This window comes from Wolffia australiana, chromosome 4 (assembly GCF_029677425.1).
Source record: "Wolffia australiana isolate 7733 chromosome 4, ASM2967742v1".
NCBI classification, from domain to species: domain Eukaryota; kingdom Viridiplantae; phylum Streptophyta; class Magnoliopsida; order Alismatales; family Araceae; genus Wolffia; species Wolffia australiana.
Window position 1 is genome coordinate 15765255 of NC_135838.1, and position 25388 is coordinate 15790642.

A 25388-nucleotide genomic window follows, 5' to 3' on the forward strand; every position below is an offset into this window, starting at 1 on the left:
TGGATGGCTGTGTTTTTACTATGACCTATGATCTTTGGATTTGGTGGGATAAAAATATTTAGTGGGCCATTAGAATCATTAACTAGACTGATACATGGGCCTCGGGAGTCATAGCCAAATGGTATTTTGGGTGTCAGAAGATATACTTTAAATTTAGGGTTTTTGGAAAATTATGGTTAAGTATAAATTGGAAAAATGTTGAAAAAAAATCAACCCAGTGCCCTAATTGATATCTTTCTTGTCCCTTGTGTCATTGGGTGTCCTCTACCCCATGTGGTTGTAATGGTGAAAATTATGATGATATATCAATAGTGGGGCTCAATACCATTTATGTGTGACACAAGGGACCATTTATGTGTGACCCTCTAGGCCCATGTATCAGTCTAGTTAATTACCCCAACGGCACAATAACCTTTATTGTCCTTCTAAATTAATTAAATATATCATTATAGAGATTAATTAATGTCAGATCGATTTAACCCAATCGATAGGTCGAGTCTCCAACACGTGAGGTGCCAAGCTTCACCTCGTGTTCTAGAAGATACAAAGGAGTGTGTATCTACTCACTTCATGGAACCTGTTCGTCATCAGTTACCATGTATGTATAGTCCCGCACCCACTTGACGCTCCTTGGATGACTTAGGGTATGGTCAACTGTCAAACCCTAATCGGTCATCCGAGTTAGTATTGATGCATTCGAAATCATCGAGATCAAGGATATTAGACATTTCAAAGATCTCATAGATACATCTAGAGAGTGGACACTTGAAAAGATTGCTACAACTTCCTTCAGGAACTGAGAAATAACAAACTCAATATGTACCTATGTGATTCAATGACTGAGTTTTCAATTAATTTGAAAGTTTTTATGATTCTTTTTTTTCCCTCTGCCTGAATCATTATAGTATCATGTAAGTCATAGCCTTAGAACTCGATATTTTCATCTTCTAATTATTTCTTACTATGTTTTACATATGTTATCATTTTCTTACAAACAAGTCCTTAATATCATACTAACTTTTTGCTCTCATCCATTAAACATTATTTTTAATTGTCATGTCATATTATTCTCCTATCTTCTTTTTTCTATATTAACATATACATAATCTTGTATCGCTCCTATCTTACAGTCTTATTGTTGTACACTTATTATATTAGGTCTAGAAGCATTACCATCTTTTGCCTATGATCACTATTTACAAGGCCCCAAAGTAGGCGTCACTCGTGCGTGGAGGCCTGCTTGATAACTATCGAGGAAATGCTCGCATGCTTGGCCTCATTATTGGAGACTGAATTCATAGCGTGGACACCGCATGCACCACATGTGCTGACGCCCGACCCTAATCTTTAAAGCCAACACCATCTAGGTGCTCGTGCTCACTAGTGCACAAGTGCGGTGGGTCAGGGCAGGCCACATGCATAGCCCATGTGCATTGTGTGCATGCCATGGGCATTGCACGCAGGCTGCCAAGGATGTGTGGGCATAGGCGCTACACATTGTGCGCACACGAGACACACAGGTTGTGCTCGTAGGACGCAGACACTGCGAGCGTGCAGGCGCACAAGCCGTAAGCGATGCTTGCGACACACGGGGCAGGAGACATTCCGCTAGGAGATTAAGGCATGGCACAAAGAGTGTCGAGGCGGAAGTGCGACACAGGGTGCCAAGGCAGACCAAAGCGGTAGAGGTGTCAACGCAGGAATTGGTGGCACATGGAGCGTCAAGCTTGAGACCGAGCAAAGGGGTGTAGAGGTTAGACGTCGAGGCATGTGTTACAATCCACTGGCAGTTGCGCCGAGGGCATAGACCTGTTGGGTTCTAGAGGCCTTGATATGGATGAAGAAATCAAAATATTCTACAGCGACAAACTTGAACGGAAATCGAGTGACATCAATACAATCATGAAACGAACTGCCTTTACACGGATTGCATACGTGATTTCTTGGATCCTAGAGCGAGTTGAGTTGAGCTACTCAAATGTGCAGCCTCTAGATGTATCCACACAATCATCTGCACATCAGATCTCCTCCTTCTCGTTGACGAGCCCCGTTCTACCCCCATCGTCGTCGTTGCACCATCCCGATCGCATCGGGCATGAAGAGGGTGTGAGGGGAGAAGGGAGAAGAAGGAGAAAGACCCCTGAACAATTGTGGCCTGGGTGAATTTCGTTCAGGGCCTTCCGCATTTTTCATAAAAACCACCAAAACTTAGTATATCTTCCGACGTCCAAAAGACCATTTATGTGTGACCCTCTAGGCCCATGTATCAGTCTAGTTAATTACCCCAACGGCACAATAACCTTTATTGTCCTTCTAAATTAATTAAATATATCATTATAGAGATTAATTAATGTCAGATCGATTTAACCCAATCGATAGGTCGAGTCTCCAACACGTGAGGTGCCAAGCTTCACCTCGTGTTCTAGAAGATACAAAGGAGTGTGTATCTACTCACTTCATGGAACCTGTTCGTCATCAGTTACCATGTATGTATAGTCCCGCACCCACTTGACGCTCCTTGGATGACTTAGGGTATGGTCAACTGTCAAACCCTAATCGGTCATCTGAGTTAGTATTGATGCATTCGAAATCATCGAAGAACTCTTCTCTGATAATTCACTGCCTTGGCCAAGGACTTCATTGCATCCTCTTCCTTGAGCTGTTACCTCTTATACCGAGGGTGGATGATCCCATCTTGACCACTCAATCGTCTTCGTGAAATTCTTGATGTACCTGAACTAAGACCGTTTAGAATCCCATGATTAGAGACTTATTGGTCATAGTCAAAGTACAACCGTCCGTCCACAAGACATCTTTGGTGTCTCAAGTCTAAGGACCACTTACACAACCATGACGTAAATCGACCTGATTGACAGTTTGGTATAATACCATTCAGGGATTCGTACGGATCAATTCAGTGAACTCTTTCCACTAAAGAGCACCCACTATCTATCCTTATTGTCTCCACATTAATGGCTATAGGACCGACCATACTCATCATATGAATGAGGCTAGATAGTGCTATTCTATCCGGATACTTCGATGTCCTTCTCGCGTATCCTTCAAATAAGAATGTTTTGAACACATGCTTAAATATTAGTGATCTCCGTATTACGATATCATAATTCACTAAGTCTGATCATGTACTCATGGACTTCATTATAAGAATCACAGTGCACTATAATGAATGAACATCGAATGAGATGTGGAATGTGTAATTGGCTTGCTGGCCACATATATTTCCATCAAGACCCACATGCACGCAGTCCTCGAAGGGGTGGGGGTGGGGGGGGGAGGGGGGTTGCACGCATGTTGCAGCGGTGCCCGCATGTGCGCACAGGGTCTGCAGGCCTTAAGCGCAGGAACGCCACTACCCAACGACGCGTGTTACATTCCATCTCCTTACTTTGCTATCATCCGTGGTCTTCTCTCATATCATCCTACTGTAATCTTAATTATTCTAATACAATGTCCCTTTGATGTTAAGGTCCTAGCCCTACCCTCTCTCCTAAACCTCCAAGCAATGTAAAGCTGTCCAAAGAGACTTAAGCTGCACAAGTGAAGACTGCTCAATGCTTATCCCAAGCATTGATCACATTATTTGACCACGTGACACTATCTTATTGTTATATGATCACTGTCTTATTATTAATTATTCTATATAAATCAATCAATATTTTATTATTACCTTCTTATCTTGGCTCAAAATTAAGTCTAATACCTAGTCCCTGAGAGACAACCCTGCTCATCGCAAGTTGGTAGAGCAAGAGTTAAATATTAAAATACTTTTGATCGAGTGAGATATTAAATGTTCGGCCCGAGTATACTTAATATTGTTTCGTCACTAGACAAATGAGTTAATACTATAGAAGGCTATTGTGTAATAAGAGAAACGTATAATCTGAAGTATATTCGTGAAGTGGTGGGGGGTTCCTCTCTTATGTAGTGGAGGAGAGAACCCTACAAGAGAGAGAGATTTACAGTAATACCCCTGAAGGGGGGGATATTCACTCACACTCCCCCTCAAGCTGGAGCGTAGATATCAAACATGCCCAGCTTGCGAGAGATGACGTCATAGGAGGTGGTGCTCAGTCCTTTGGTGAAGATGTCCGCCAACTGGTCTGAGAATCCCACCTGTGGAGTAGTGATGAGTCCCGCGAGCACACGATCACGAATCGCATGACAGTCGATCTCAATGTGCTTCGTCCGCTCATGAAAGGTGGGATTGCTGGCGATGAAGATAGCGGCTTGATTGTCACAGTACATTGGCATAGCCTCCTGCACAGGAAAATCAAGCTCGCGAAGGAGAGAGCGTATCCATAGAAGCTCCGAAGAGGCGTGCGTCATGGCGCGGTACTCGGCTTCCGCACTAGATAGGGAGACGACCCGCTGCTTCTAACTCCGCCACGTAACGAGGTTTCCACCAACAAAGGTGCAGAAGCCCGAAGTGGACTTCCGATCCCCCCGATCGCCAGCGAAACCTGCATCCGAGTAGGCCTCCACGCGCAGATGGCCATGGCGCTGGTAGAGTAGCCCTCGGCCCGGGGCATGCTTCAAGTAGGCAAGCACGCGGAGGGCAGCGTGCCAATGTATGTCCTGAGGAGCATGCATGAACTGACTGAGTAGTGCCACTAGATAGGCAATGTCAGGGCGTGTAACAGTGAGGTAAATAAGCTTCCCAACTAAGCGTCGGTAAGGCTCAACATCAGTAAGTAGCGGAGAAGTAGAATCCCAGAAGCACGGTTTGTTGTCGATCGGGGAACTTCGAGGTTTGCACCCTAGTAACCCCGCTTCCTCCAACATATCCAGGACGTACTTTCGCTGATTCAGGATCAGCTTACCCGGCTGATGTGCAAACTCTATGCCGAGAAAGTACTTGGGCGTACCCAAGTCCCGGATGGTCAGGTGCTGATGGAGATAATGTTTTACTTGAGCAAGTCCCTCATGATCACTGCCCGTAAGTAAAATATCATCCACGTAGACCGCAAGAATGACCGTGCCAGTGGATCCGTGTCGACGAAACACCGTAGGGTCCACCGTGCATGGGGTGAGGCCCAAGGCAAGCACAAGCTTGCTGAACTTGGCAAACCATGCACGTGGACTTTTCTTGAGGCCGTACAAAGCACGTTGTAGATGACATACCTTGCCAGCCGAGCCTGGAGTGATATATCCGGGCGGTTGCTCCATGAACACCCGCTCGGTGAGCTCCCCGTATAAAAAGGCGTTGGAAACATCCAACTGATGGAGGGGCCACCCCTGATTTACCGCAATAGAGAGAAGAATTCTGATAGAGTTCAAACGTACCACAGGAGAGAACGTCTCCTTGTAGTCGATGCCGTAGGTCTGGGTGAAGCCGCGTGCCACGAGACGGGCCTTGTATCGATCAACCGTGCCATCGGCGTGATACTTCACCGTGAATATCCATCTGCAGGTGACGATATTCGTATTGCGCAGACGAGGAACAAGTATCCAAGTCTGACGCTCGGTGAGGGCCGCATATTCCGCATCCATAGCCGCCTTCCAGTGGAGACTGCGCAGGGCCTCCACATGGGTCCTCGGTATCGACTCGGATGTGAGGGAGAGGGCGAAGGCACGATAGGTGGGGTGAAGACGGTCATAGTGTACGTAGGTAGAGATAGGGTGAAGGGTACAAGAGCGAGTACCTTTCCGTAGAGCAATGGGGAGATGTAGGTCTATCGGTGCCGATGCAAGGGGCGCCGAACTTGCGGACGTGGGCGAGGACCCGCCTGGTGGCTCGACGGAGTCCGGCTCCTGGGTAAGTACTGACGGAGCAGGCGGTCCCAAGCGAGGAGGAGAAGTGGAGGAGGGTGACTCAAGTATTACGTCCAAGAGAGGCGGAGGAGCAACGGAAGAAGGAGACGAGGGTGTCAGAGTGAACGAAGTAGGTGGAGAGGTGGACACAGACGAAGTGGTGGTGAAGTAGCGAGTGGTCTCAAAGAAGGTTACGTCGGCCGATACAAGGTATCTGCGCTGATCAGGAAGGTATACACGATAACCTTTCTGAGTACGAGAGTAGCCAACGAAGACGCCTTTGAGGGAGCGAGGAGCTAGTTTGGACAAATTTGGGGAGTGGTCATGGACAAAGGCCACGCACCCAAACGTCCGAGGAGGCAGTGTAAATAGCTCACGATCGGGGTGTAGGCGACGGAGAGGGACTTCACCACCCAGAGGAGAGGAAGGTAAGCGGTTAAGCAGATAGGCAGAGGTGAGGAGGGCATCCGACCAGAGATAGTGTGGGACGCCCATCTCGATGAGTAGGGTGCGTGTCATATCCAGAAGATGACGATGTTTCCGCTCGGCGACACCGTTCTGCTGGGAGGTGTAGGGGAAAGTGGTCTGGTGGATAATGCCACGGGAGGAGCAAAGATCTCGGAGGGCGGACTGAACAAACTCCAAGGCATTATCCGTGCAAAGAATTTTGGGGGTAGAGGAGTATTGAGTGGAGATCTCTTGGAGGAACTGACGAACAGAGGACAGAACGTCAGTGCGGTCGTGGAGAAGGTACACCCATGAGAGGCGAGAAAAATCATCGACGAGGACGATGTAGTAGCGAAAGTGGGAAGGGGAGGAGACACGAGACGGTCCCCACACATCACAATGTACGAGATCAAACGGTTTCGTACACAGAATAGAGTCACGACGGGAATAAGTAGAACGAAAATGCTTGCCTAACTGGCAAGACTCACAATCAAAAGGAGATAGTGTTAGCCACGGAAGGGCCTGTCGAAGTTTGGTAATACCAGGATGGCCCAAACGACGATGCCATTGGAGAGAAGTGTCCGACTGGGAGAGAAGACAACAGAAACCAGTCGGAGGGAGATCAGGGACAAGTTCGTAGATACCCCGGCCGGTCTCACGTCCCAAACCAATCCTCTTTCCCGTCCGCAAGTCCTGAAATGTACAGTGGTAAGGAAAAAAAGATACGGAGCAAAACAGGGATTTTGTGATAGCGGAGATGGAGAGGAGGTTAACGGGAAAATTGGGTACGTAGAGAACATCCGAAAGGGGAAGGGAGGGGGTCGGTAGGGAACGGCCTTTGCCCCGAACGGGACAAACACGACCGTCCGCAATGGTGACCGTCTCAGGGTGAGGAAGGCTGGCAATTTGAGAGAGGAGAGAGGAGGTACCTGACATGTGTGCAGAGGCTCCCGAGTCGATAATCCAGGGACCCAAAGAAGATGCAAGTAGAGCGGTACCTGAAGTGGAGGTCTACGCAAGGTGAGAAGTATGGGAGCCCGAGGTACTCGAGGTATCCGTCGGAGCGCGAGTGGCAAGCATGCGGGCTAATTCCTCCCGGGAGATAGTGAGGAGGTCCGAGGCCGAGGCGGAGTCCGTCGTGCTGGAGTGGGCAACCTGGTCTGGCTTACCAAACTTCTGCCAGCATTTGTCAGAGCGATGGCCAAACTTCTGGCAATGAACGCAGGGGGGGTAGAGTTTGCCATCGCGCCCGCGTCCCTTTTCCCGACCGCGACCACCGTTATCAGAGCCGCGCCCGCGAGGGCGGGTCTCTGAGGAAAGGGCGGTGGAGTCGGTCAAGAGGGGAGTGGGGACGGGCCCCGGAGAGCTAACCTGCAGAGCGGTGGAGAAGGCCTCACCCAACGTCGGGAGAGTGATCGAGCTCAGAATAGGGCCCCGAATCTGAGCGCCGAGGGTGGGGTCGATGCCTGCCAGAAATAGTCCAACTGTTGTCTCCTCGCAATAGCGACGCTGCACGGTGAGATCTGGCGTGTAGGGCTGATAGATCTCAAGCTGGTTGAGGAGAGAGTGCAGTGTGGCATAGAACTCCTGAAGAGAGCGAGTACCCTGGCGGGCGCGAAACATCCCTTCAACGATCTCCACCGTCCGACCAATGTTGGAGCGATACCCGTACATACGGGCCCATTCGTCCCAAATGGCCTTGGACGGAGAGAGGAGCTGCATCGGCTCGGCGATGGTCGGAATAGCCATCTTCAGAAGCCAGGAGGTGACCGCCTGATCTTGAGTGATCCAGGTGGCAAACCGGGGATCCTCTAGAGAGGGCGGGTCGTCGGTGAGAAAGGAGAGCCGACCATGGATCTCAAGGAACCGACGGAACCCGGCGGACCACATGACATAGTTAGTGCCATCAAGTAGGGTCGTCGGGCCCTGGAGTCTTGTGATAAAAGTGTGGGAAGGTATCGGGAGATCCAGAGATGTACCCGGATACAGAATCAGTGGCGGAAGCGAGGAGGAGGCCGACGATCCCTCGAGACGCTCCATGACAGCAAGTAGGTGAGGAGGGGAGCGTCGACGCGACAATAGCCCGGTACTGGATGCAGGGCGGCGGCCGGATGCAGGGCGGCGTCCGGATAGGGTCGGGCGGCCGGATTAGGCCGGCGGGATGCAGGGTGGCCAGCCGGCTGGATGCAGGGCGTCCGGCGGGATGCAGGGCGGCCGGACGGGCGGCGGCCGGCTGGATGCAGGGCGGCCGGCAGAAGGTAGCGGCCGTCCCCGGCGAAGGCGGCGGCGATCGGCGCGATGCAGGGCGCCGGACGGCGGTGGCGGGCGGGATGCAGGCGGCTGAAAAGCGGCGGCGCGGGATGCAGGGCGGCCGGCGGAAGGTAAGCGGCCGTCTGGCGAGGAGGCGGGCGGCCGGCGGGATGCAGGGCGGCGGCCGGTCGGGTGCAGGGCGGCGGCCGGCGGTTTGAGGAGGTTGGGCGGCGGCCGGAGCGGTAGAGGGCGACGCGTGCAGAGGGCGTCGGCGACGATCACCGGCAAGCAGAGGGCCGGAGAGGAGGAGGGAGGTGGTGGTGCTCCACCACCTAGGTCAAGAACGACCTAGAGGCTCTGATACCATGTGTAATAAGAGAAACGTATAATCTGAAGTATATTCGTGAAGGGGTGGGGGGTTCCTCTCTTATGTAGAGGAGGAGAGAACCCTACAAGAGAGAGAGAGAGATTTACAGTAATACCCCTGAAGGGGGGGATATTCACTCACAGCTATGTTAAGGAAACTAAAGACTCAAAACCATTTACAACTTAACCGTTAATGCATAATAATGGTGATCAATGACAAAAAGGTTTTAGTTTGATCTGTTTTTATTCAGATGGATCACGACAGAATATTACAAGCCATGGTCAGTTTTGTGATGATTGTAAAATAACTATATTTGTATTACAAATGCAGAAATTATTTATGTAGATGATATAAGGGTAATTGGTATCCCTTTGTAGATGAAAGAAAGATTCACTTTGACTTCTTGTTCCAAACAGTAGCTAAATCAGAAAATGAGTTATGTTTCTTGACATGGAAAAGAAAAAAAAAGATAGAAGATTTGGAAAAAGAATTCATCATGAGTTTTACACAATTTTAGATCATCAGGGAAAATCTGAGAACAAAACCTTCATGACTTCTGTGATGATAAAGAACTTCTCATCAAAATTCCGCTTCCATTTATGAAGTAGATAAGAGAGATAAATGGTCTATTAGTGAAATGTTTAAAACACTCTTACCCAAAGATAACCTTCCATAAATATTATAACAAGAAGCTGCGAACATGAGTTGATACATAACAAGCTGCTACCTAGATTCAGATTCAAATAGTCTTGACATGAACTTTTTAAAGAACAAAACACCCAAACGTCCTGATTTTGTTTCTATAGTAGTTTCCCTCTCTATCTGAAGAGCGGGGTATTCTTAGGGTACTCACAAAAACCTAGAGCTTATCTGCTACACAATAAGATGCCTTTTTATGTAAAGTCTATTGACATAGACGTTTTAAAGTATGATTTTTAACTTATAAAATTAAAATTCGACTAAGTTAAGGATGATTTTGGGAACATTAAAGAGCTAGCAGAAGATTAAATTTGTGGAAAGAATCACCAATGACCAGCATTATATAGAACCCTAGACAGAGCAAGTACTAAATAATTTATTCAAGATTAAAGTGTAACGATGGTTTCTCAAAAGTCATCAAACAAAGAATACCCCATTTAAATCAAAACATGCTAAATCTATTTTCACACAGTTTATAACAACAAATGAACAAGATAAAACAGCTTGCCAAGAATTTTTTTTTTTTTAAAACTAGGCAGGATTATAATCTTCACAAGTATAAGATTTGTGACACAAGTCGAAAGTATTTAAAAAGTTAACTGGTGCAGTTGTTCTTACAAGTTACTAATTACAAGGGAAGCTGGCGCCGCCGCTACAGCTCTGTCGATCGGCGGCGGCGGCGCTGTCGATCGCTCTCTTCTCCTACTTTGCTCTGTCCATCGCATCAAAGCATCGGCGGGCGACGAGCAAGCGAAAGAACAGACCTTCACGCCGGGGAATCGTCGAAGCAGTGGGCAACACCCCTTTGATCAGAATCAACAGCTTATCCGATGCCACGGGTTGCGAGGTACGCTCGCCGATCGCATTTTCGCTGAAAACGAATCTTTAATTCCTTCTTTATGATCCAGATTCTCGGCAAAGCGGAGTTTCTGAACCCCGGGGGCAGTATCAAGGACCGGGTGGCCGTGAAGATCATCGAAGAGGTGAGATGCTTCTTCTCGATTGAATTAAAACCCGATTCGATCGCGTGGAGAAACTCGCTTGTTTTTCTCTGATTTGATTTGATCCTTCTTTCTGGGTGTTTGCCTCTGATCTAGGCCATTGAATCTGGAGATCTTGTGGAAGGAGGGATTGTTACGGAAGGCAGCGCAGGAAGCACTGCAATCAGCATTGCCACTGTAGCTCCCGCTTATGGATGCAAGTGCCACGTCGTTATCCCAGATGATGCTGCCATTGAAAAGGTTTATGCAGTCCAAAACCCTAATTTATTCAGTTTCTGCCGCCTCAACTCTTTGAATTAACAATGGGTTCTCTTCTCGATCAACAACAACAACCTGCACATGACCTTTGTATCTATGAAATTTATCTCTTTGTCATCGTAAACCCAAATTTGAATAGCTTTTCTACACTTCATCCATTTGAATAAGTTCTGGCTTCTCCTCTTGATTTACAACTAACTTCCCTGATCATTATATTTACAAACTGACTCTCTATGCCATGGTAAAACCCACAGGTGAACATGTTTCATACACCTCTTCCTTTTGGATAAACGCTGGCTTCTTCTCGATCAATATCTACCCGTCGTATATACGAAGTGTCTCTCTATGACTTCATAAACCCAAATTTGTACAATTTTTATCCCACTTGCATTTGAGAAAAATCTGTCTCCTATTCTTGATCAACTGCTAACTACCCATGATGTCTTATACCTACAAAATTACTCTCTATACCTCATCCATCAAAATAAACCCTTGCCTGTCTTCTCCACCAACAGCTCGAAGGTCACTGTCATCACAGTCATGAAGTGTAACCAGACTTTGAATATTTTTTTATGCCTCATCCATTTGAACAAATTCTGGCTTCTCCTCTTGATCAACTACTAAATGCCCATGGTCACTTATATTTTCAAAGTGACTCCCATACATCAAATCCATTTGATTAAGCGCTGGGTTCTTTTATTGATCAATACAACTGCCCTTGATGAGTATACTTATGAAGATGATACCTTGGCCGTGTGATCTCTAGTCCCAGATACTGGAGGCTCTTGGGTCAACTGTGGAGAGGGTGAGGCCTGTTTCCATCACGCACAAGGATCACTTTGTGAACATTGCAAGAAGAAGGGCGGTGGAGGCGTCTGAATCAAAACATTCTTTCTTTGGCAGCGATTGCAAGGGTGGCTTCTTTGCTGACCAGTTTGAAAACCTTGCGAATTTCCGGGCCCATTATGAGACCACAGGTCCAGAAATATGGGAGCAGACTGGGGGTAAAGTCCACGCTTTCATCGCCGCAGCAGGCACTGGTGGCACAGTGGCAGGAGTCTCACGATTTCTCAAGGTCTCTCCTTTAATCATCTGTGTTATCAGAATCAATGTTCTGAAAATCATTCTTCTCTTAAGCTTTTGGCATCGTGTTCTGGTGATTATAGGGTAGAAATCCAGAAATTAAGTGTTTCTTGATCGACCCTCCTGGGTCAGGACTGTTCAACAAGGTGACCAGAGGAGTGATGTATACCAGAGAAGAGGCCGAGGGCAGCAGGCTGAAGAACCCGTTTGACACTGTCACCGAAGGCATTGGCATCAACCGGCTGACCCGCAACTTCGTGCTGGCTGCATTGGATGGCGCCTACAGGGGCACAGATAGAGAGGCAGTGGATATGTCCAGGTCAATCATGATGAAATTACCTTAAACCCTAAACACTAAACCCTGACTGTCAAGTGTACCTTTGCGGCTGATCTGTTTTGATGGGCTTTTCAGGTTTCTTGTGAGGAAGGACGGTTTGTTTCTGGGAAGTTCGTCTGCCATGAACTGCGTTGGAGCCGTGCGGCTGGCAAGAGAGCTGGGACCAGGCCATACCATTGTCACCATCCTTTGTGATAGTGGGATGAGGCATCTCAGCAAGTTCTATAACGACCACTACCTCAAAGACCATGGTTTGCTTCCTTCTGCCTCAGGATTGGAGTTCCTCGATTAGCCTCTGCATTCATTTTGAGCTTGATTCCATGAACTGGATTGAGTAGTGATGATGGCAGCTGATTTTTTCTACGCATAAAGTCCATTAGTGGGCCTTTGTCCTTGAACGTGCTTTGGGCCCATAAATTGAGGTAAAAGCTAGTTCATATTTCAGCGACAGGAAACTCCAAGATGATGATGAAGGAGGAGGTGGTAGCCTCTCTTAGATACTGCACTGTTCCGCCCATGATCTTCACCAGTTTCTGACTGATGTACAGGCTCAACCCCTCCCTAGATGGTTCCCTTCTATGCTGAAACATCTCTCTAATCAGCGCATCTGGGATCCCCGGAGCCGGATGAATGATCCTGAAAAAAGCACAATGAATACCCAGAAGGGTGAACTAGAAGAAAATAACAGTGTCTTTCATGTTAGACTGAGATGACATCATATAATCTAAAGGTTTCACCTGAACTCAAATTTGGCGATTTGCAGTGACATTGCGATCCTTTCTATTCTTGGAGTGATGCGAAGCAAGACAGGCCCTTCGCATGGCGGAGTGAAATGAAGGGTATTCACTAAAAAGTCTGATAGTGTCTGTTGAAACCGCAAATTATCACCATGAAGTTTCATATGGCATGCTTCCAGCGGCGCTTCGAGTAGTAAAGGAACTTTATTGAAGATGCTTTCAGGCTTTCCCTGGCTCACGATAGCCTCCAAGGATTCCACAAAGTCGAACTTATCGTCACTCATCTCCATGTAGCTGTATGAAAAAGAAGCGAATAATCTCATCTTAGCATGAATTTTCAATAGAAGAAGAGAAATTCTTGAAGGCAGATTCCATACCACTGCTCAATGCTCTCCAAGTCCACTTCATCAATGATCTTTTGCAATTGTTCCATACACAAAGCCGCAGACTTCAGCACTCGCGTTTGTTTTTCAGTTAAATTTGTGGCTTCCATGAGGCTATGCAAAAAAACCAGACCCTGAAAAGGATTTCTAACTTCCCTGCGGACATAAGCCATCCTCTTTTTACACTCTTCTTCTCGGGACACACTCTGCAGCAGTAGAGCACGCTGAAGTTTTGAGCTCGCTGTGTGTAGAAAGCACACCACACCATTAACCTTTCCATCGGCGTTGACCCTTTTGGAGGCTGAAAGCAAAACCTCAACACATCCACCGTTGGCGTCGAAAAACCCAAACTGCAACTTCTCAGAATCATCACGCCCTGCCATCAACCCATTGAAGACGATTCTGAGTCTTGTCAAAGTATCACAGTCTTTGACTCGACAACCGACGCTTTTAACAGTGAAGACCTCCCCAGCTAGGATCTTATCCACAGCATCTTTTCTTTTCAGGCCTGTGAGCTTCTCCATGGGTGCATTCCACTCGACGCAGATGCCCGACTCGTTGGCTATGAAAATTGGAGGGATGAGGGTATTTGGGTGTCTGTTTACTGAGATATAATCTCCTTGGATCCGAGCATACTTGTCCAGAATCAGTTTCTCCTCTGTGATGTCTTGAGCAACTAAGCAGATGCCAATGACGTTCCCCTGTCTATCATGGGCACAGCAGACATTCACCCGCAGAATGATCGGCCCAGCATTTTCTGTTGACTTGAAGTTCTTCAGTTTCACTTCAACGTTACGTTCTTCTTTATCTGCCATGAATGTGAATCTTAAAGAAAGCACAGAGTTGAATAAATGGAATGAGACAGGACTAAGGTTATGCTTTTTTTCACATTACGAAAATGGTTTTTTCTAAAAGATGGAATATGATGGATAATTGGATATAGTACAAGAGAAGAGAAGAAACCCACCTTGGAGAGCCCAGCTGAGCATTTTTCTGACAACATGGACAGAATCCTCCTCAACAAAGTTTACCAGAGGCGCGCCGATGGCTTTCTCCATTGAAATTCCAGTCAGCTCCTCTGCCTTGACGTTCCACCCATTAACCTTCCCTGAGGAATCAACGGCCACCACCGGAGCCGCTGCCGTCTCTATAAGGCGCATCAACTCAATCGCCACCGTCCGTAGCTCTCCGGCGCCCTGTGAGATCAAGCTCCCTCCCTCACCCTCAGCCTCCTCCTTCAATGAGTTCCTCACAATGAGCTGCAGAGAGTGAATGGCGTTCATCTCCACGTCCTCCCACGGAGAACTCCGCTTCTTGTTCACCTCCAAGAAAGCCTTCAAGAAAGGAGGAGACCGCAATCTACTACTCCCAGACCCACCTTCATCTGCATCGTGGCTTCTGAACCAGAGAATGAAATCCTTGCTAGTGATTCTAATAGCAGCCATCCCACAGACATCGTCTCCCAAGAATGAAGCTCCAGGGAACCCAGCTTCAGAGAGGCTGTCAGTGATCATCCCAGAAGTACCACCATGAAAACCCACCAGCCACTTACAGAGATCCTTAATGTGTTCTTCAGTGGGTGTAATTCCCAGCCGCCAGCACTGTTCTTGGTAGTAAAGCGCAGCTCCATCGCACTTGACCAGATCCATAACATTAGGAGACTGTGAGAAGATCCCAACAGGAGCATCCCTCAGAAGCATATCGCAGAGAACAGTCTGAATCTTTAATACATGCTTCTCCTTAATTTGGGCTGCCAGTTCCACTTCCTTGCTCAACTGGACAGCGAAAACCTGCATCAGAAGCTCACAAGCGTACCTGAGGGGAAAAGAGAGGAATTTGGGGCTGCCATGTTGACAAACCACCAAACCCCAGAGCTTACTACCAGACTGCTGCTCCTCTTCACCGTTTAGCACAACGGACAAGACCAAGGAAGCTATGGCGCCCATGCTTTGCAGGTACTGACCATGGCAGGCCCTCAGAGTTGATCTACATAGACTAAGAGGCTGAGGCAGCCTGCTCTCATCTTGAATTATTCTAACCGGTTTTGCTGAAGTATCGCAGATCATTCTTACTTTGTTCTTCAAGAGGAGGAATCTTGATGCTTGCGGGATATCAGTTGCAGGGTAATGAAGGCCGAGAAAGGATTTGAGGTCTGATCTTTGGCACTCTGAAACGACTTCCAAGTGTTCGTCTTCGTGGAACTTGCAAGCCATCACTCTGTCGTAGCCGGTCAGTTCTTTCACTTCCCTTACGATAACGTCGTAAAGAAGAGATATGTTTCCGCTTGGCAAGGATTGCAGCCTGGAGATGGCCTTCGCCGCTAGTTTGTATGATTTCAGAGCTCCAGCGGCGGTCACCGGCGTATCGGACGGCTGAACGGGCTCCAGCTCGATCATCAATCCTGCATCGTTCCGATGAAGAACTGCGTAGAAGGGTTTGCTTGAGTTCTTGCCGCGGACTAAGATCGGATTGAGGAGACTGACATCGTCGACGGCAGCGGCTCTCTGAAGCGCGGTGGCGCTACGCGGGTGGAAGATGGCGCGACCGTCGGTGCCGATTGAGAGGATTTCTTGTTGTTCTATGCTTGGGACGGCGAGAGAAGTCAGTTCGAGCATCTCGGGAGCGTTCTCGCTGAAGGCGATCACAGCGAAAGTCTCCCTCTCTACCGCTATCAAACATCCGAAGGGCTGGATCAACTGCATATCTTGTTCAATACTTTAATACCCATCTGCAGAAATCATGGAGAAATTCTTTCCCGGAACTTTAAATCCTCTGATCTGCTGCTCTCGTGAAGAAGAAGAAGAAGAAGAAGAAGAATAAGAAGAAGAAGAAAAATAAGAGTTGGGCTGTTAGTTGATTCCAAGCGACGGCATTAAGCAGACCGCAGCAGTTGGCCGTTCTTGTTCAAAAACCTGAATACCAATCATCAAAAATCACTGAAAAGCTCCTTCAAGAACCCTAAAATCCTCTGATCTTTTGCTCTTGTGAAGAAGAAGAGTTGGGCTGTTAATTGTTTCCAAGCGACGACACTAAGCAGACCTCAGCAGTTGGCCTTTCTTGTTCAAAAACCTCAATATCAATCATCAAAAATCACTGAAAAACTCATTCCCGAACCCTAAAATCCTCTGATCTTTTGCTCCCGTGAAGAAGAAGAAGAAGAAGAAGAAGAGTTGGGCTGTGAATTCATTCCAAGCGACGACACTCTAAGCAGGCCTCAGCAGTTGGCCGTTCTTGTTCAAAAACCTGAATACCCATCATCAAAAATCACGGAAAAACTCCTTCATGAACCCTAAAATCCTCTGATCTTCTGCTCTCATGAAGATGAAGAAGAAGACGAAGAAGAAGAGTTGGGCTGTGAATTGATTCCAAGCGACGACACTACATAGGCCTCAGCAGTTGTCCATTCTTGTTCAAAAACCTGAATACCAATCATCAAAAATCGCGGAAAAACTCCTTCAAGAACCCTAAAATCCTCGGATCTGTTGCTCTCGTGGAGAAGAAGCATACCTCAGCAGCAGAAGAAGAAATCCTCTGAACGCCTGGAACTGGGTTGTGAATTGATTCCAATTTCCAAGAGACGACATTAATCATACCTCAGCAGTTGGACATTCTTGTTCAAAATCTCAGCAAAAATCATGGAAAAATTCCTTCTCGAACCCTAAAATCCGCTGGCCAGCTGCTCTCATGAACAAGAAGAAGAAGAGAAGAAAGAGTTGGGTTGTTAATCCATTCCAGGCGATATTTATACTGGAATTGGCTTCTCTTTCCAATCTTGTTGGGCTTTTGTCCATTGCCGGGCCCACCAACCAACGTTACAAGACAGCGGCCGAAACCGGGTGCAGCGTACCGGGTCAGACTAGGGAAAATTACCCTTTTACCCCTCATCGATAATATAACAAAATATCTGATGACATTGACAGTGACGGTAATAAGCCCAGCAATTGATTGTATAATAGAACAAACAATATAGAAATGTGATTAATCCAAGTGAAATCAGGCTGGATAATTTTGTAATTCTGCACCGCACGTTGGTTGCCATAAGCCATACCACCTTGACCTTGTCCCCCCATAAATAAATTATTTATTTATGTGACTATATGGTCCCAGCCTGAGATCTCATCATACATTTTGCAGTCCCAAACTGTCCTTGACTACTTGCTATTATAACAAATGGACAAATCCATATTCAATATTATAACAATTATAACAAATCCATATTCAATAATATTGCTATTATAACAGCCTGAGATATGCGTATTTTGGCTCAGCCATGATAACAATCATGTATTTATCCCTTCTTACATATATTTACCATCCATCTACCATTAATTCACTCATTTGCCACCCTTCCATCCATGTATCTCTGTCATCAATCATCCAAATACACATCCATCCACAATCTATTTACCCCTACATCCACAAATCTATCATCCACCCATCTATATTTTTACCCCTCCATCCATCTATCATTCATTCAGTCATTTGCCACTCTCCATCCATGTGTCCTCCATCTGTCTGTCTACCATCAATTATCAATATACACATCCATCCACCATCCATATACTCCTATTAATTTACCATCCACTCATATATCTACTAATCATTCACTCATTTTCCTCCTTTCCGTCCAAGTACCCTCAATTGGATGGTAGACATACACATCTATCGACCATACATCCATCCGAAGATCCCACAACCACAATTTATCCGTCTATCTGTCACCATCCATCGTTTCCCTTGAATAAAATCACATCCAAACATAAGACGCAAGAGGAACTAAACTGTATCAGGATGGGACACCAAACATGACAGCCCCACCATGACAAGAGGCCATTTAGTCCCATCTCAAGGGACAAGATGCAGAACTATACGGGACAGGGTGGGATAAGCAGATGGCCCATTGAAGACAGAAAGCAAATATTCTGAAAAGAGTAAAGTATAGCTAAACTCAAATTCAGCATCTACCATAAGGACTATGATAAAGTTATCTTTCATCGAAAGACGATAATTTCGAAATAAAATATTGATATACTTCTAACCTTAAGAGAATAGAAAAATTAATATAAATAAGATAAATGCCAAAAATTACTGGATACATCAACAAGATAAATGATGGAAGATGAAATACTAATCCAATATTATTTTTCTAAGAGAGGGATAGAAAATTCAAATAAATTTTCAAAATCCTTCTATGATTCACAATGTAAAAGTTGTAAAAACATTAAAATTTCAAAATTTCCATATTCCAAAGAAAGAAATAAATAAATAAATTTTATCATTATCTCTTTGAATACAATAAATTCAAATAGCTATCAAGAAATTTATAATTAATAAATCGGCCCAATTTTTATTTTATGGAGGTGTTCGTTGAATGGGAACTTATCATAATAAGTTTGTCATTTAAACTTGAAGTACTAAGTAAATGGGAATTTTAACTTTATTATTTAATGGATGAGCTTAATGATTAATTCATGAAAATTTTAATGAAGACTGAAAAGTGTTTATACAATAGATACAGAGAGAAACATCTTATCTGGAAAATAGCGATTGGTTTGTCAAATGAAAGTTATCATACTAAAATTTGGATTTTAGTTTTATAATATTAAATTAACTAATTAATAAGTTAATTAATTAATTAAATCTATAAATAAATTAAATTAGTATATTATATAAAAACTTTTATTGAGGAGATATAGTAAGAAATATAACTTGTGAATGTATGGTTGGCTTGAGAGGATATAATATATTATTTATAAATATGATAATTTAAATGATAAAATATTTATATATGAAATTATAAATTCATGGATTTTAATTAATCATACAATTAAAATAAATTTTCAAATTATTTTTAATATTTCAAATGAGTTTTAAATGAATTTATTTACTTTTATAAGATCCAAAGAAAGGGATATTATTTTAGTTCGAAATCATGTTTTGGTAAATATTTAACTCAGTTGTATCTCATGTATCATCATAATTTTTTTATCGTATAATAATATTTTAAAGATCAAATCTTATATCTGTTTATCAAATTATACATTAAAAACATAAAACTGAAGTCTAGTTTATATTTTCAATATATGAATATTTATGGAATAACTATATATGGATAACTCTAGTCCCTTCCTATGGTCGCCATTAATCAGAAAGAAGAATAAGTGTTCATTCCTGCTCTAGGAATTACCAAGAGTTAAATTCCTTGTAGTACTTTCACTTGATAAAATATTATATTAAATGATTAAAATATTCCTTGTAGTGTTTATATTAGATTTATTAATCATCATTATAATTGAAAATTTTCGAAGTTTATTAAATTAAGACTTACGACTGTATTGTCATGGTTGCATTATTTTACAATTTATTAATTTCCATTTATCTTTGTTGTAAATTAAATTGACTAAATTATATTTATGAATATTCTAACTTATATTACTTAGTATAAGTTATCTGAAAAGGCGATCATTTTCATTTCCAATTTTATTGTATTTGAAACATAGATCATCTTCCTTTTGAGGTTCTTGATGTTATTGATAGATTTTGATAGCTAGCTTTAATTTCCTTTATGTCCGGTAATTGAGGTACAAGATCCCTTTTGAAGTGATGACGAGGGGTTATCAAGGTAGATAAAATTTACTGAAAAAATTGATAAAATTCTTTTTGGGATAATGAAACTCTCGTTGTGAGTTATTTTGCCTGTCGGGAATTGACTCAAGTTGAATGTGTAGGATTTAACTTGATTAGTTGAGGCATTCCGGTCGGATGTCTCAGGCATCTTCTTGTATAGCCCCCTCACATTTATAGGTCATGTTTTTTTCATATTTGGAGATGCCTGACAACAAGTGGGTAGATTCAATCAGACACACACACACACACTCCTACCATAATGGGTTTAAAATCTAAGCGTATTTTATCATCAGGAACAACGAATGTGCCCTGGGAAGTTTCTGTGGAATAAATGTATTTCACCATGTTCATTCATTAATATTAGCGTGTGATGTTTATAATCAAGTCCTTGAATATATGAAATGACTTAGTCCATCATGATGAAACATAATACATTGATCATTAGTTTCTAAAAGTGTATTATAAACATTCCTATTCAAAAGATACTCAAGACTTCAAAATATCAGGAAAAATATCACTATCTAACCTTACTTATATGATAAGTATGGGTGATCCTAAATCCATCAGTTTAGAGATACTAAGGATGCATAATGGGTACCTTTTTGGGAAAGAGTTTTCCAAATTGATCCATATGAATCCCTGAATGGTATAAGAAAACATTATATTAGGTTGATTCACATCAATATTGTGTAAGTGGTACCTAATAATGGGACACAAAAGACTTCATGTGGATGGATGGTTGTCTTTTGACTATGACCTATGAGCTACTATTCATGGAATTTCAAAATGTTTTAGCTCGAATGCAGAAAAAAGTTAATGATGGTGATTAAGTCATCAAGATGAGATCCTATGCCCTTGGTATAAGAGGCAAGTAAAGGAAGTTGATGTGATGAAGTTCTTGGGCAAGGTGGTGAAATATCAGAGAACCATTCTCTGATGATTTACCAACACATCGTTACCAATTATTAGGGGTTGATAGTTGAGCATAACCTAATCATCCTAGATGCATCAAGAGAATGAGTATATGTACGAGGTAGCTGATGACTAAAAGGTTTTAGGAGAGAGTCACTACATCCCTTTGTATCTTCTAGAGCATAAAGTGTAGCTTGGCACATCACAGATAGGAAACTCAACCAATCAATAGGATTTAATCAATGCTTGATTAATAAGTCAATATGTTGATATGGACAATGAATTCAGTTGGCAAAAAAGGTTGTTGGGTCATTGGAGTCATTAGTTGGACTGATAATGCCAAATGATATCTTGTGCATTATAAGATATGGTTAATATGTTGGGGTTTTATGAAATATTTTAGTCAAGTACAAATAGAAAAAGCATTGAGAAAAACTCAACAATGGCCATAACTCTTCAAATGACCATCTTTCTTCTCCCTTCTCTCCTTGGGTACCCTCCACTCCCAACCTAATTGAAACAGTGGAATGAAAATGGCAGATCACAAATGTGGCTCATCAAGATAAAGGAGGAAACTTAATGTGTCGAGGATAATGTAGATACATCTAGAGACTGGACACATGAACATATCAACACACCTCACCTAGACAAACTGATAAATTGTGGATCTGATCCACACAAAGGTGATTTAGCCATCAATTTTTATGGTTTGTTATGATTTTTGTCTTCTACTACAAATCATTAACGTTTCATGTCAATTAAGACCATAAAAGCCAATAGCATGTATTGATTGATACATGGTTTCTTCAATGCCATGAGATCATGTATCCATGATCTCAGGCTTCAAGCCACAAAGATAGGCATCCTCACATCCTACGGAAGTGAGTCAAGGAAGATGTGATGCTAGACATTTGATTTCTTCCCTTAAGTCATGAACTGAATGGTTTTTAAAATTTCAAAAGTGACTGATGTATATAATTTGCGGAGAAGCAATTCATGTCTGAAAATCAAACCTTAAAATTAGACAATGTTGAAAACCATGTTATTCCCAATGTAGGTATACTTGGTGTAGTTTATCCTTATCATGTATATGATAAGGAAAAAAGTATGACAATGCTTTTGAGAAAACCATTTGGATTCATACCTTAAAATAAGGGGACACAACCACGCTAGTAGTGATGTTGTAGATCCAATCAAAATATTGGGTAGTTGTGGCTTCGTTAAGCTTCTAGTAGTTCTTGTGTGGATTTTAACATTTGGTGATTGCATTGATAGAGCTTGAGATAAACACTGATTGCAGATATCCAATGTTAATGGTATGACACTAATAATCTTATACGGATGGATAAAAGCACCAAAGAGTGGGGGATAATTTTTTAAAAAATTTTGCATCATTTTCCTAAAAAATTGATGAATTTTCCAACACTATAAATTTACACTTACCCAATTAGTAAATTACATATCTCAAATTTGCACTTAATTCTATAATATAAATATAAGGTATAAAAACCATGTTAAATCACCATATAGTGGGTATAATTTAGTTAAAAATTTTGCATCATTTTCCTTAAAAAAAATTGAATTTTCCAACCTAAAAAATTACACCTAACCAAATAAGTAAATTACATGTTTCAAATTTGCACTTAATTCAATAATATAAATATTGGGTAAATAAACCATGTTAAAGCACCAGATAGTGGGGAATGATTTTGTTAAAAATTATGAACCATTTTTATATTACTTTTTTCAATTTTCCAACATTATAAATCTACACTTACCCAATTAGTAATTTACATATTTCAACTTTGCACTTAGTTCACTAATATAAATACTCGTCATATAAACCATGTGAAAGAACCAAAAAGTGACGTCAATTTTCTTAAGATTTTTGAAACATATTCCTAAAAATTTCTTCAATTTTCCAAGATTATAAATTTACACTTAGCCAATTAGTAATTTACATATCTCAAATTTGCACTTAATTCAATAATACAAATATTAGGTATACAAACCATGTTAAATCACCAAATAGTGAGGTATAATTTAGATAAAAACTTTGCACCATTTTCCTAAAGAATTGTTGAGTTTTCCAACATAAAAAAATTACACTTAGCCAAAGACATAACTTACATATTTCAACTTTGCACTTAATTCAATAATACATATAGTAGGCAAATAAACCATGTTAAAGCACCAAAGAGTGGGGGATAATTTTATTTAAATTTTTGCAACATTTTCATAAATGTTTTTTGAATTTTCCAACATTATAAATTTACAGTTACCCAATTAGTAATTTACATATCTCAAATTTGCACTTAACTCAATAATATAAATATTAGGTATGTAAACCATGTTAAAGCACCAGATGATGGGGTGAAATTTAGTTAAAAAGTTTGCATCATTTTCCAAAAAAATTGATGCATTTTCCAACATGAAAAATTACACTTAACCAAATAAATAACTTACATATTTCGAATTTGCACCTAATTAAATAATATTAATATTGGGTAAATAAAACATTTTCAAGCACCAAAGTGTGGGGGATAATTTTGTTAAAATGTTAGCAACATTTTTCAACTTTGCACTTAATTCAATAATATAAAGATTAGGTAAATAAACCATGTTAAAGCACCAAAAAGTGGCGGATACATTTGTTAAAAATTATGCTACATTTTTATAAAAAATTGTTGCATTTTCCAACATTATAAATTTACACTTACCCAATTAGTAATTTACGTAACCACATTTGCACTTAATTCAATAATATAAATATTAGGTATATAAACCATGTTAAATCACCAAATAGTGGGGTATGATTTTGTTTAAATTTTGCATCATTTTCCTAAAGAAATTTTGAATTTTCCAACAAAAAAGGTTACACTTAGCCAAAGACGTAACTTACATATTTAAACTTTGCACTTAATTCAATAATATAAATATTAGGTATATAAACCATATTAAATCACCAAAGAGTGGGGGATAATTTAGTTAAAAATTTGGCAACATTTTCAAAAACATTTTTGAATTTTCCAGCATTATAAATTTACCCTTTCCCAATTAGTATTTACATATCTCAAATTTGCACTTAATTTAATAATATAAATACTAGGTATATAAACCATGTTAAAGCACCAGATAGTGGGGTATAATTTAGTGAAAAAATTTGCATCATTTTCCTAAAAATTGATGAATTTTCCAACATAAAAAACTACACAACCAAATAAGTAAATTACATATTCTAAATTTGCACCTAATTAAATAATATTAATATTGGGTATAAAAACCATGTTAAAGCACCATATAGCGGGTATAATTTAGTTAAAAATTTTGCATCATTTTTCTTAAAAAATGTTGAATTTTCCAACATAAAAAAACTACACCTAACCAAATAAGTAAATTACATGTTTCAAATTTTCACTTAATTCAATAAGCCATGTTAAATCACCAGATAGTGGGGGATACTTTTGTTAAAAATTATGCAAAATTTTCATAAAAAATGTTGAATTTTCCAACATTATAAATTTACACACCCCCAATAAGTAATTTACATATTTCAACTTTGCACCTAGTCCACTAATATAAATATCCGTTATATAAACCATGTGACAGAACCAAAAAGTGGGGTCAGTTTTGTTAAAATTTTCATACATTTTCATAAAAAGTTGTTGAATTTTCCAACGTTCTAAATTTACACTTACCCAATTAGTAATTTACGTAACTCACATTTGCACTTAATTCAATAATATAAATATTAGGTATATAAACCATATTAAAGCACCAGATAGTGAGGTATAATTTAGTTAAAAATTTTGCATCATTTTCCTAAAGAATTTTTGAATTTTCCAACATAAAAAATTACACTTAACCAAATATGTAACTTACATATTTCAACTTTTCACTTAATTCAATAATATAAATACTTGGTAAATAAACCATGTTAAAGTACCAAAGAGTGGGGGATAATTTTATTTAAAATTTTGCAACATTTTCATAAAACATTTTTGAATTTTCCAACATTATAAATTTGCAGTTACCCAATTAGTAATCTACATATCTCAAATTTTCACTTAATTCAATAATATAAATATTAGGTACATAAACCATCTTAAAGCACCAAAGAGTGGGGGATAATTTTGTTAATAATTTTGCAAAATTTTCATAAAGAATGTTGAACTTTCCAATATTATAAATTTACACTTACCCAATGAGTAATTTACATATTTTAATTTTGCACTTAATTCAATAATATTAACATTAGGTAAATACACCATGGTAAACCACCAAAAAGTGGGGGATAATTTTGTTAAAAATTATGCAACATTTTCATAAAAAATGTTGAATTTTCCAATATTATAAATTTACAGTTACCCAATTAGTAATTTACATATTTTAACTTTGTACTTAATTCAATAATACATATATTAGGCAAATAAACCATGTTAAAGCACCAAAGAGTGGGGGATAATTTTATTTAAATTTTTGCAACATTTTCATAAAAAATGTTGAATTTTCTAA

The 25388-nt window shown here is 41.5% G+C and overlaps 2 protein-coding genes across 2 annotated transcripts; one reads left to right on the forward strand and one right to left on the reverse strand.

Moving 5' to 3' along the window:
- Window positions 1–8312: 8312 nt before the first annotated feature.
- LOC144702536 (Pyridoxal-5'-phosphate-dependent enzyme family protein) lies at window positions 8313–12577 on the forward strand. Its single transcript, XM_078574585.1, has 7 exons — window positions 8313–8600; window positions 10164–10382; window positions 10444–10518; window positions 10633–10776; window positions 11561–11869; window positions 11961–12196; window positions 12290–12577. Exons 1-7 carry the CDS (start codon window positions 8313–8315, stop codon window positions 12504–12506), a joined length of 1488 nt encoding a protein of 495 aa, XP_078430711.1. The 3' UTR covers window positions 12507–12577.
- On the reverse strand, window positions 10038–17051 carry PHYC (phytochrome C). Its single transcript, XM_078573940.1, has 6 exons — window positions 16842–17051; window positions 14302–16752; window positions 13329–14142; window positions 12952–13245; window positions 12256–12850; window positions 10038–12157 (listed from the first exon to the last, which is right to left on the reverse strand). Exons 2-5 carry the CDS (start codon window positions 16034–16036, stop codon window positions 12649–12651), a joined length of 3045 nt encoding a protein of 1014 aa, XP_078430066.1. The 5' UTR covers window positions 16037–16752; window positions 16842–17051; the 3' UTR covers window positions 10038–12157; window positions 12256–12648.
- Between the last annotated feature and the right edge of the window lie 8337 nt (window positions 17052–25388).